Source organism: Protopterus annectens, chromosome 10.part0 (assembly GCF_019279795.1).
Source record: "Protopterus annectens isolate FY-2018-M chromosome 10.part0, PAN1.0, whole genome shotgun sequence".
In the NCBI taxonomy this organism is placed as follows: Eukaryota; Metazoa; Chordata; order Ceratodontiformes; family Protopteridae; genus Protopterus; species Protopterus annectens.
In genome coordinates, this window is record NC_056744.1 from 1,754,671,133 (window position 1) to 1,754,684,975 (window position 13,843).

Genomic DNA, 13,843 nt, shown 5'->3' on the forward strand with positions numbered 1-13,843 from the left:
GAGTCCTCATAAGTAGGTATTGATAAATCCTGTTCAGAAGAAGAATCAGAAGAAATAGAAATCTGATCTGAAGATTCATAGTCAGTGCCTTGCCTAGACCTCTTAGCAGGAGGGGGATGGTTAACCCTGATCAAGGAAATTAAATCTTCAGCCACTTTGATCATTTGTTTTTTAGGCATTGGGGCTTGTACATGTGGCCCAAGCATCGTTTTTTTAGACATAGAAGTAGATTTTGGCCTTAGTTTTGAAGATGGTGTTGGCTTAATATACAAATCTTTAGGCCTGAAAACACCCTCAGAAGCCGGTGCCTGCTCAATGGCTATGGACCCATCTAAGGTAAGAGACATCCGCGGGTTCAATACTTAAAGTATATCACGGCATACCGGATGGGTCTCAGTAGAGGCCTGCGAATCAAAAGTAGCAAGTGTCAGGGGCTGCGAAGGCATCTCACTGAGTACCGTCAAACCGGCAAATGGCTTAGGAGAAGCGTTGTCGGTTTTGGACCTCGAAGGTCTGTCTCTGTCTTTTTCTTTGCGTTTTTTAGGTATTCCGGTAGTCTGATTGCTAACCGACGACATTTCTAGATAGTTTAATCTTGAGCCAAAATATTTAGAAGCAAAAATATATCTACGTATAATCGTGCATTAATTAAATTTAGCAAAAAACCAACAGCAAGGCACGTTGTGGTCAGGGCCTAGGCAAGGAATACAGTACAAAAGAAAATCCTTATGAGGTATTTGCTTCCCACAAGTAATGCAATTATTAACTTTTACTGACATCGGTAAGGAGCAAGAAAAAGTTTCCCCAACGGGGTACTTGGCTTTTAGTTGAAGACTTCAGTTCTGAAACTCGAAAACGAAAATTTCAGGAGTCAGCCGACTGGCACTTGCGAACTGCTTCTGCTACCGCGCAGCAAGAAAGACTGATGTAATGGCGTCAGCTGCATGTTTTATACCCCTGACGACCTGACGTCATGGAAGAAGGGACAGCAACCAACGCAGGACCCAAGACTTTGTTAATCAGGCCGATTGTGGGCAACCTGCCAGCAGATTATCCCAAATGTAATGACTGCAACAGTGAAACACGAAGATCAACCTGAAACTCTTCTTCCACTGGTCACCAACAAGAACAGGAGTCTAGAAGGGCTGGAGAAGAAGTCACCTCAAGCACCAAGCCAGTCCTTAGAACCCAATTATAAATTGGAATTTAGGAACATATTCTGTGTATTGCTTGACCCACATAAATCCCATCCCCAATCAGAATACGAGACCACCTCTTCGACCCACTTCAGTGCTGTAACATGGGACTGTCGCAACAACCCGTCTGAGATGGACTGTTTCTTTACTGCAGCTCTTTTAGGGAGATGACAAGCGAGCTCCAGGAAATGACTAACAGTGACTGCATCTAAAGCCTGCTGTTCCTTTGTGACGGTCAGCCAGGCTGGAGTAAACACAAAGAAGGGCACCACCACTTTCCCAAAGGCAGTAGCCGACTGGAACCAACATTACAGCTTTTTCAAGTTATTCCCTCTCACCCTGGAACTTCTGACTAATAAAAGTTGTCACAGTCTCTACTTTTTGATGGCAAGACTGGCTGTGATATTAACGGTTGCTCATCTTCCAAAGAGTTAGTGCTGACCTGTCTTATGCAAATGTCTGCTATTTCTTCTAAACTACATTCCATGTTCCCTGTGAACAACAAGTTGGCATTGCATTACTAAATACTACAGAATTTCTCATGGTTTCTGAATTCTTACTTTTTGTCTCCAACTTGCAAACCTAACAGCCTTTTACAGTTTCTGTCATATTTTGTTTTGCTGATTACTTCACAGTGCTTCTTTCACTTTGTGTTCATTATCAGACAAGAGTTAAGTACATCAGGTAGGTAACCAGTTTTCAATCTTCTGCCCATTAACAACTAAGCAGGTGAGACACAGCCCCCTGCATTGGTTTATTCCTAAAATCCAAAAAATGACAGGTGACTAGCCTTATTTCTCTACAGCTACCTCATGTGGGATTCTGGTCTTCACTCTTTGGATAGCGGTCTCCATCTGCCCACCAGACTGCAGATATTCTACACTGAACATTCTGTCTAAATTCCCACTCTTTCTTGCTTCCTGACTTCCGTACTGTGGACCACTGTCGCGTATGGGAACATCAGGTACCCACCTGTCTCAAGAGTACAGATTCATGCATCACACCTGCACATTCTGCATCTTTTTATTTCAAGGCCCTTGGAATAACAATCCACATGTAAGACAAGAATACCTTCTCTTAACTGAAACAAATCTGCATCTGACTGCTCTACACACTACAATGACTGCACAACATACAAGGAGACTTCGCTTCATTAGGTGCTACAAACTTATGAGAATTCTGTTTTTTTTTATATTGCCAGAGTTTTTACCTAATGGCTTCACCTGTTGGCCAAAATTTTAGTATTATACCAAGAAATTTCTTCTGAAGTAGTAGTACTTGTTATCTGGAGAGGAAGAAAGCACTTAACATTTTGAATACATTTCTTGGCTTGGAATTACTGGTGGTTGACTTTTTTTTTTTTTTACCAGCGCTGGGACTGCACGTTTTACTGGTGTATCTATTTTTATACAATACTACCAAGGTGGAAACATTAGAAAAACTAGAAAATGAGCTAGTGTCCACCTATTTAAACTTACTCACAACAAAAGGAAAAGATGAAAGGGACTACTCTCCAACTTTCTAACATTTTATCCCTAGGCCTGGAATTCTGAAAATTGGACTGGGTTTCCTGGGAAGCTAGGAGGCAGATGACTTACCAGCATCCCCAGTCAACAAATCTTAAACAAGTCTATTTTTACATTCTTTAAAAGTTCTTGTGTCACAGCTTTTACAAGTATCACAATCAGTCTTCAAATCCTGGAGTCCTACACAGACTAGGCAGAGAATGTGGTAGTCCTGAGGGAAGGAATTCTGTGACTGTATTTTTCACATATTTTTAACCCTGTGCAGTGTTTCATGTTGTCAGTACTTAATTACGTACAATTACATAAATCTGCTTGCAAAGTAGAAAACTAACAGAAATAACAGTCTGCTGATAAAGCTGTTTTGACCTTATTCAGGTTAACAGTCCAAACAATATCAAGCCTGCTAGAAACGTGTTCAAATGCTGGTGGGTGAACAGATGTCAAATTAACCATGGCCTAGGAGGGAGGAACACTAAGTCTACATTAAAAAAAACAAGCATAATCTATAAACCTTGGAAAACAAATGATTACACTTAACCTGATCCAAGCTGGAAAGCAACAACCAGTGAAATCTGAAGCTTCAGGAAGGAAGAAAGAAAGTGCCAGCAATTCATTTTTAGTAATGAAACAAGCCACAGTCCATTTCCAGTGCACAGGGAAAATTAAATCTGGAGATTGAGAGCACTGTGGTGGAATATGGGAAAGTGGAGGAGAGGAGACCTGGGAAATATCTGATGTGCTGCGCCTACTAGAGTCTACATTCTGGTTATAAAGATATTGAAGGGAATGGACTACAGCCCCCACAATACCCCACAAGTCAGCTCAAAGACTCTTGTAAAAGGGCTAGCTCCATTCAGCACAAGCGCCTCCATAATTCCCAATCTTGGATCCCCAATGATTGCCTCAATGGCAGAGATGACCCTAGTCTCCTATGACTTTCTACCCAGACATACATAAAGGCAGTTTTGGTTAGAGAGAGATTTAAAGAAGTTTGGTGGCCCTCAGAAGGTGAAAGCTTTCACCAAAGGAAATGCTATGCAGGGAACAGCTGGAAAAGCTGAGAAGTCACAGTGTTTTTCTGTTTCAGGAATAACAAGCAATGGGTCCTCTAATTTCTCATAGAAGCCTATGAAAGGAAGGATCCTATGCTCTTATCTCCAAACACTGGCTGAAACAGATATGTGTAAAGGATAATTTGCTATGGACAGGCCGAGTTGTTGGCTGACATGGAACCAACATACAAAGGCACACTTACTAAAGGCAACAAGCAATAAAGAGAAGTGTGCCCTGAACTTGGCATTTGAATTATGCGTATTCCCTACAAACATTTACTTGGAAATGTTTACATAGACATTGTTATTCCCAAAGTAAACTCCAGAGAATTTTTCCTCAGGTAGATAGCAAATGTTGGAGGTGTGACAAGGAAGAGAGAGGTAATTGGGAACATATTTTCTAGGAGAGCAGTGAGTTGGCAGTCTTTAAGGATTCCCTGTGGGATGCACTGTCAGAGATGCTGGGTAGGCAGATTGGTGTGATGAAAGTGATGATTTTTCTGAGCTATGATGCAGAATTGCCTAGACATGGTAAGGCCTTGCTGACTCTAATAATGGCAGCTGCCAAAAAAGCAATTATTAGAAAATGGAAATCAAAATCTAAACCAACTATACTAGAAACAGTGAATATAGGAACAGGGATAAAACTGGAACTGAGATCTTTAGAAAAACGAAGGAGCAAACTATATAGGAAAAAAATGGGAATTGTGGGAACAATACATGCAAGGGAGGAATGAGGTTTAAAAGAAGGCAGGGCTTAAATGAGCTATGTAATATCTGACTGCAAATGACTGGGTAGATTAGAAGTGATGTATAATGTTTGCAACTAGGATTGTCGGTGTGGTTTGTTTTCATTTCTATAAATGTGTGATTCCTTATGTCATAAGTGATTATTTAATAACAATGTTTCTTGTTTAAAAATAAAGGAGCAGGAATTGAATACTTTATGTAATGTTGCTTAAATTATATGATATATAACAATATATGTGAAACAATGTTAGTTAAAATTAACTTCATACAGCTTGATTACTTTTATATAAATGTGCCTATGTCACTAATGATAATTCAATAACGATGTTTAAAAAGACAAAAAAAAAAAAAAAAAAGTGTACTCCCTGAAAGTACACTCCTACGGCCACCAATCAAGCTCTCACCCGACATCAAATGCCTGATTGCACAACAGGTCCTGAGCCTCAAGACCTGGAATGAAACAAACCAATGGCCATACTCACCACAAGTGTACTAAGCACAGAAGAAAAAGCTAAAACAGGACAGCTTAGTTTCAAGTACCTCTCTCTAACTTAGATGGAAGACCTTAGGAGCTGCTCCCCATTGATAAGAGTAGCTAATCTCCGGTTCCAGCAGATCAGTGAGAGTTAGGTACAGGACCACACCCTAAAAATGGGGGGGTATACTTCACTTGGCAGAAGAGTGAGAAGAAGTGCAAATTTTCAACTCCACTATCCAGATCACCACTATGGAAACATACCAGTCTCTGGAAAAAACAACCCTAAGACCAAAGCTCTAATCTTCGTATCTGATGGCGATGGCACAACTGGTGCCTGGAAAAGCATGGGGAAGCGTTCTGCAAGCTGCTACACCAGGCACTCTCAAATGCTGCCATCTTTGTCATAACAATGCAGAGCAGCAGCTTTGGTCAACTCTAAACCAGTGGCATTTAGGAACCATCTATAATGTCGCACCCCACCCTTCCACACAACAGCACAGGCAATGTCCATGCACACTGGCTGATCATTTTAATTACACACAACTTTTTTTGGTTTACTAAAAAAAAAACAAAAAAAAAAAAAAAACCTTGTAAACACATATGGCACTAACGTGCTTCTGCATTTTGAGAACAGTGGCTGAGTGACTTTCTTAAGAGTTACACAACAGGTAAATGAAAAAGAATGGTTAAAAAGTTTAGGACTAGAGGATTACACTCGTTATTAGCAGACAGCCTTGATCCGATGTGCTAAACTGTCAGACAAAACTGACACTTTAGTGACACAGGAACAGCCGGGTTCTTTCTAGTAATGAAAGCAGGATCTCTAGCAAACAAATTCTACGGCAAAAAAATACTTCTCATCTCCAGCTGGTGTACAGAGTGAACTCAACCATAGGAGCCAAAAAAGAGGGTCCTGAGTGTGAAATTAATACCACAATGCAGCCATTGGCACCAGTGCAGCAGACCATTACACTGTAAGCAACTACACAGTACCCATACTACAAAAGCATACTACTGCCCAAAGAGCGCTGCCACAGCTTCACTGTACACACAGAGCAACGCTTACTATAAGAATGCGCCATTCTGCAGAGATCACACGACACCATGACAGAACATGCCTACATGACTGACACTATTTCCTACACTGTGCTAAAGAATTACTCTTGGCTGCTTTCCCTATACATGTCCACTGTGATACTGCACCACAATACCACGGACCACGTATGAATTCCACCATTAGTAAGCGTGTCACCTACACTTCAAGACACTACTGTATCAGCACTGGAATTCCACTGTAATGACAGTGTAGTGAACATCAACACTGATGCACTTCTTACACTTGTGACACTACCAGTGTGCAGCAACTACCCGTTTACAAATCAGCACAGCACTTCAGATACTGAAGTACATGCATTGCGACACTACAGTTCCCACACAGACCTTTCTGTTACTACACATTACTTCTGATGCAGTAAGCATGCCACCTGCAGTAATAATGTGACAGTACACTACTTCCAACAATAATACTGCACTTCCAACACTGTGCACACACACCACAACACTGTCTGTCACCAACACAATGAAGGCATGGCTGAAATTAGTTCTAAGATTAGCCTACCTGGTTAATGTCTTAAACAAACAAGCAAAGCCTGAAAACACTACTTCAATCCATCAGGAACACTGAGCTGCATGATGCACCCTTTTTACAATCATCTACAATCACATACACTGTAAATGCAACATTCCTGCAAAGCAGCACACAATGGACTCCATCACTGTGCATATACTAATGAGACAATAACCCTATCAACGATGGGTATTACCTTCAAAAAGACGATTCACTGCTTCCATCACTGTGATAATGTGCCATTTCACCTACCAACACAGTCAAAATGCACCATTTCAGCACAGAAAACAGCTGCACTTTTAAATATACTGCCCATTGTGGAGTGGCATGTTACCTCTATTGTGACACACTGCTTGTACTCTGTTGACAGCACTCTCCTGTACCAACGTCATGGTACACATACCTTGATGAGAACTGACAGGGGTACCTACCCTGAGATAAATGTTCACTGCTCTCTGTAGGCACCATGGGTAGTTCTCTACTGGGCATGCTCTCGGAATGATTCATGCATGGCATGTCCAGGCTGTCTTCCTGATCTCTGTAAAAACAAGTCATAAAAGCAATGTCATAATTAGCCAGAGCTCATCAGGCAGAATATCAACAAAAAAAAAAAAACAAACAAAAAAAAACAGATAAACAATATTAACACATGCACAGAAGGCGGCAATCCTTTATTCTGCATCTTAAAAATGTGATCTGATCCACATTACAAAAGAGGCCAGATTAAAACACAGAGCTTCTACCGACTGCTTCACAAACTCGCACACTAACATCCATGAAAGGAATTTCGTAGCACTGTTTCCATAACGCAACAAAACAGCTATGTCTGAATTTCAATAAATTTCACTGAGCAGTTTGGGTAAACTGCACACTATTCAAAAGGGTCTTCACTTAGCAGACACAAAGTGCCAGTGCCAAAAAATGGCTGGCACTACAAGAAAGCAGTAAGGAATCTAGGCATGCTGAATCCAGAGGCTATTTACTACTCTAGACTCAAAATCAAGAAGAACCCAACACAACTGAACCCAGCATGTTGTGGAAGGTATCTCACTCTAACTCTGCTGAAGTGACAGCAATTATCTTGAAAATGACATCACCTACCTACTGAGGATGTAACAGCTGCTCTTCCCACTAGTGAGGAACACAATCCTACACTTGGGTGCATCACTCTGTAGCAATGTCAACGACACCCTAACAGTCGATCAACTTAAGAAAGAGATAAAGCAGCACTAACGGGAAGAAACCAAATGCAGCCGCTTCACAGACGGAGGATAAAGTCCAGCCAGACCATGACAATGCCACTGCTATTTTAGTTACAACTACACATCCCATGTCTATTTATCTCCTCCTTGGCATGCTAATATTTACCTTAAGTTCCTTCACTGTATTATGCTTTACAATATTTGTGGACTGAAAATGCATTTTTCACACGTCTTCGTATGTGCTGCATATGTATGTACCTCAGAATGTGTCTACAAATCTTATTTTACATGCATATAGATGCTATCATCTTGCTTTTAACAAGTTTTCTACAACCTGCATATCTACATTTAAAAAGCCTACATGCTGCCAAGTACCTGTAATTTTCTCATATGCTGCTCACTATACAAATGCGTGTAATGTTCTCTTACATGTTCAGTATGTACATACATGTAATGTCCACACACATGTTGCTCGCCATATAAAGATGTATACACTTATCTGCATCCAACTGCCTAATACAACTCTAAAATGACTGATTTTCTCAATTACTATGTAAATCATTGAATCATTGCTATGACCTGGTTATGGATGAAAAGGGTCTCTAACCAGCCCACTCACAAGGTTAACAAATAAAATATTAAGACTGAAAATAATGCCTGCTCAAAATGGTAAAAGAAATACTATCATTTAAAAATGAATAGGCATAAAAGCAGTAAAAGAATGTCAGAAGTGCATCTAAGCAATGCACCAAATATATAGGAAAAGTTTTTTTTTTCCCCCAAACTGAAAAGCAGACATGACTACAGGACATATCAAAGTAGAGGCATGCTAAAACAGAAAAACAGGTGGTGGTGTCACAGTATGTCACATGTGAGGTGTATTCTGCAGGAAAGCACATGTAATGCTGCTGCATGTCATGAAAGAGGTGTGGTACTGCTACAGCTCATGAGACAAGGGAGTTCAGGGAGAAATAGAGGCAGTGATTCCACTATAGAATCATTACAGGGTGGGACCAAGCCTGAGAAATCCACCATCAGGTAAACCAGTCTTAGCATAAAGAAATCAATTACACTAGCATCTAGACAGCAGTCGTCAGTACAGCCAATAACTACATTGTCAGGAGAGAGCTCGGAGAAAGAAGTTAAACTAGTCAGTGAAGTCAATGCCTACAAAGAAATTCTGGAGAAAACAGACAGGTCTGGACTACGACTGATGCCTGCAACTGGCTGCAGCTTTTGTTTTTTGTACTCTTTGCATTCCCTCTGCCCGCCAACCATCAGTCCTCCCACAATTAACCAAACACATCTGTTCCTCTGCCTGCCAACCATCAGTCCTCCCACAATTAACCAAACACATCTGTTCCTCTGCCTACCAACCATCAAACACATCTGATCCCCTCAGTGAAAGCCAAATCACAAAGAACTGACACCGAGGCAGCAATAAGGGTTTTTTCAGGTTAACGACTCTAACCCATTCCCTAGCAGATGATCTAAGCCATTTCCAGATGCAAGGGCATATTATACCTTCTGTGAACATGCACATTCCTGCATGCACCCCATGAAGACTGCAGCAGAGATGTGATTCAGCAAAGCCACGAACACACATCCTTGGCACCCACACTACATGCTGTGCACCCCCACACTCTCCAAACAGTCCCAACCTCTCCAGAAGGTTGGACAACTGCCCATTCCCCAGGGTGGATGAACACACACTGGCCACTCACTTTCTACTCTTCTCCATCAGCTATTCCAGGGCACAGATCACCAACTGATCAAAAGTTCAGTCAGGTCACACTCAGGGCTTTACAATTCTGCACCAAGGAGACAAAACTGCTTCAAACTTAATAAAAATGAATGAAAGCTAATCATCAATCTACCTCCCTACAATTGGGGTTATTACTGCTTGAGAGAACAGATTCATAGACAAGGAAATGTCCTCATGCTGTCCCACAACTCCTAAAGACAGACAAAATAAGTACAATAGTGTAATTATACCCATTATATGTTCAGTGTCGATACTGCAGCACGTCTTTACCTGTGGGAACTAATCATAAGCGGACATCTACCATCTGATCTGATGTCCAGAGATTTAAGATGAACTCCGCACATGGCTGCACTCAACCCTTAGTCCAGGTTAACAGGGAAATTTTAACTTGACAATTTACAGCCCTAAAAGAAAAAAACATGAGAAAGTGTATGCAATTTTCCAAAACTATCTAATCTCTGCTCACTTAATCATTAGAAAAATTACTGGCTCCTGCAGAAACCAGTGCAGAATCAGCTACATTGTTCACATGCAAGAACTCTGAAGATTCCTCAACCTTGTAGAACTAGCGTGGTTTCTTGGTAATTGGGACATCAGGCTCAATTGAGAAGCCGACTGAATGGCATCTTCAAACAACTGGAAAACTACAAGCACTGCAGTGAGCCGTGGCTCTCGAATCCTGGAGGGAGTTCTAACTACCTTTTTTTTTTTTAAACTCAAGACACTTTCCTTGAAAGTACAGTTGTGTACCCTTAGCATAAATGTAGATGTTCGGGTGTATTCACTGTTGCAGTCATCACACTTGGGTTATCTGCCTGCAGATAGCCCTCAGTCGACCCGAATACCAGAGTCTTGGGATTTCTGCCTCGGATGCTGTCGCCTCTTACATGACATCAGGTCGTCAGGGGTATAAAACATGCAGCGGACTCCTTTACATCAGTTTTTCTTGCCCCAAATGTCAGGAGCCCCCAAAATAGGAAGCTATTAAATGGTGTAGAACCCCTCCAGTCAAAAGTAAATACCCCTGCCATAAAATATGGCCATAAAGAGGATAGGTAGAAAGGACAGAGAAAACCAGGGGCTGGAGGGATGGAAACCAGGACTGCAACAGTGAATACACTCGAACATCTACATTCATGGTAAGTGTACACAACTGTACTATGTTCTTTGTGTTTCACTGCTGCAGTCATAACACTTGGGTTGATTCCCAAAGCTAAGGAAGGGTGGGAGGCAGTCAAGAAGTGTTAGGACTGGCTAGCAGGCCTTGTAAGACTGCTGTAGCAAATCCAGGTCTTGATTTAGAAAAAAATAGGTAGGTGAGAATGCTTGGTGAAGGTGTGTACAGAACTCCAGGTTGCAGCTTCCAGGATGTCCCTGGTAGGGACTCCCCTGAGGAATGCTGTAGAAGTTGAGGTAGCCCCAGTGGAATGAGTTCTGACCCTGTGGAGTAAGTTTTCCATGGTACTTATAGCAGAAATGGATGACGTGTGCTATCCACTTGGAAATGGTTTGCTTTGAAATGGCCTTGCCCTCTGCCACTGTAGCAAAGCTGACTAGCAGCTGGTCAGATTTTCTGAAAGGTTTAGTCCTGTCAAGGTAGAACCTGAGCTGTCTGTGCAGGTCCAAGGAGTGCAGGATCCCTTACCCTTTATTCTGAAAATTAGGGAAAAAGGTAGGCTTGGTTTAAAGCCACACTGCATACCACCTTGGGCATAAATGATGGGTTAGTCCTGAGGGAAACCCTGTCAGCATGGAAAATAATGTAGTGCCTAAAACTCAGATATTCTTCTTGCTGAAGTGATGGCTAGAAGTAAGGCTGTTTTCCAAGAGAGGAATTTTAACTCTTCTGAAGCAGCAGGTTCAAAAAGGGGAAGGGTGAGCTTCTCCAGTACAAAGATAAGGTCCAGGCCGGGGTGGAAGCTCTCCTAGGGGGCCTTAAATTGTTAGCTCCTCTCAGGAACTGTTTGATGACAGGATGGGAAAAGAGAGGTGGCTCAGTATTATAATGAGCTGAGATGGCAGAAGCATGAATCTTAATGGATGACAAGGCCAGGCCTCTGTGGAACAGCTCTGCTAGGTAATCAAGGATTAGAGGCAAGGTGGGCACGGCTGTGTCCTTTCCTTGAGACTGACCAAGAACAATCTTTTCCACTTTTCAGCATATTTCCAGGTGCTAGGCCTTCTGGCTTCAAGGATGATGTCCAGCACCTGTTTGTTGAGGGTTGCTGATGGTGTATTCAGGGGATAAGTCAGGCTGCAAGGTTTAGGGTTTGCAGCTGTGGATGCAAAATCAGTCCCTCCTGCTGAGACAGCAGGGAAGGTGTGTGATAGAGGCCAGGGTGGCATTGCTGTCAGACTGCGTAGGAGTGGGTACCAGTGCTGGCGTGGCCAGTCTGGGGCAATAAGGATTGTCCATGGCCTATCCTGTTTGATCTTGAGTAGTACACCTTTGAGAGGATGGGCAGAGGAGGAAAGGTATAAATTGAGAGGTTTTTCCATGTAAACGATGGATCCTTCCAGGCACTGCTTTGAGGATTCCTGGTGCAAAATTTGCTCAATTGGTGGTTTTGGGGGGAGGCAAAGAGGTCCACCTCCAGTGTCCCCCACCTCTGGATTAGAAGTTTGAATGAGTTGGGTTCCAGTTTCCACTCGTGTGGGTCCAGTAGATTTCTGCTCAAGTCGTCTGCCAGTCAATTTTGTTTGCCTGGCAGGAATTGAGTTTGCAGGTGCACTTGGTTGCTCAAGGCTGTGTTCCACAGGGCCATGGCTAACCTGCAGAGTGGGTAGGAATGAGTTCTCCCCTACTTTAACTATGGTGTTGTGTGACTATCAGGAGCTGTCCTGGAAGGATAAGGTATTTGAAGGCTGTCAGAGAATTCTGTACAGCTAACATATCTTTTTGTCCGATATTTGTCCTGGGCTCCATTTGCCTTGAATGAATTTGCCTGCCATGTGAGCCACGCCCTCCCCCATGCACAGTCTGATGCGTCTGTTGTCAAGGTTTGGGTGGCGAGGGGTTGAGTGAAAGGAAGTCCCTTGTTGTGGTTGCATGCCTCTGCCCACTAAATGAACTCTGCCCTTACACAAGGTATGACAGGAATCACAGTTTCCAGGTCCTGAGAATGTTGACACCAGAGACGTTTTAAGTACCTCTGAAGTTTCCTCATATGCAGTCTTGCATATGGAATTAGCAGAATGCATGAGGCCATGAACCCTAGGGCTTGCAGTATTTTCCTTGCAGACAGCTGGGTTTGGTTGGCCAGTAGTTTGAAGTAATTTGTCAAATAGACCTGTTTTTCTGGAGTGAGGAATGCCATCTGGGAAGTTGTGTTCAAGCTTGGTTCCAGGAATTCAATTTTTTGACTGGGCACCAGTTGTGTTTTCTTTTCATTGGTGGCGCACCCCAGTGAAGTTAGGAGTCTTTTTACAAATGCCAGGTGCTGACGTAGCAATTCCTGACTGTCTGCCTGAATCAGGCAATCGTCCAAATATGAGTAAAGTTGAATATTTCTCTGCCTGCAGTATGCAAACACATCTGTTCCTCTGCCCACCAACCATCAGTCCTCCCACAATTAGCCAAACACTTAGTGCAGCCAGGCACTTGGTGAATACTCTGGTCGCAGTAGATAAGCCAAAGGGAAGTGCAGAGAACGGATAGTGCACAGAGCCTGCCCTGAACCATAGATATTTCCTGCAAGACTCCCTTATGGGGATGTGCAGATAAGCTTTGTTTAAGTCTAGAGTGACTAACCAGGCATCCTTGGCTAACATAGGAAGAAGCTGTTGCACTGTAAGCATTCTGAATTTTGGAACCACCAGAAAGGTGTTGAGAACTGACAGATCCAGGATAGAGTGCCAAGAGCTCTCTTTTCTGGGCAGCCTGGAGTAAAAACCCTGTCCCCTCTGTTCTACTGGAACAAGTTGAATTGCCCTGATATTGAGAAGAGAAAGTACTTGCTTTTGAGCCTCTGCCCACTGGTTTGAAGAAGGTCTGGGAATCTACTTGGGGTTGGAAGTGAGTGGAAGCAGAATCTGTATCACTGGGATACAATGTTTGTAACCCATTGGTCTTAAGTAATGGACAGTCAGTTTTTTGCATGAAGGGCGAGTTTTCCTCCTAGGAGAGGAAGTACTTGGGCATGGCTGGGAAGGATGACTGAAAAGTCACTGTGAACTTTTTCCATAAGGGGGTGGCTTACCACTCCCTGATTTAGAGGTGGGAGAAAGTACAGTTGTGTACACCTACC

The 13,843-nt window shown here is 42.6% G+C and overlaps 1 protein-coding gene across 2 annotated transcripts in view; it reads right to left on the reverse strand.

The window, feature by feature from the left end:
• SH2B1 (SH2B adaptor protein 1) overlaps nucleotides 1-13,843 on the reverse strand; it is a 509,649-nt gene that overhangs the window by 390,990 nt on the left and 104,816 nt on the right. For both annotated transcript variants that reach the window (XM_044086540.1, XM_044086541.1), the window contains exon 4: nucleotides 7,061-7,167. In XM_044086540.1, coding sequence (XP_043942475.1) covers nucleotides 7,061-7,167 — 107 coding nt within the window. The remainder of the gene's footprint in view (nucleotides 1-7,060; nucleotides 7,168-13,843) is intronic.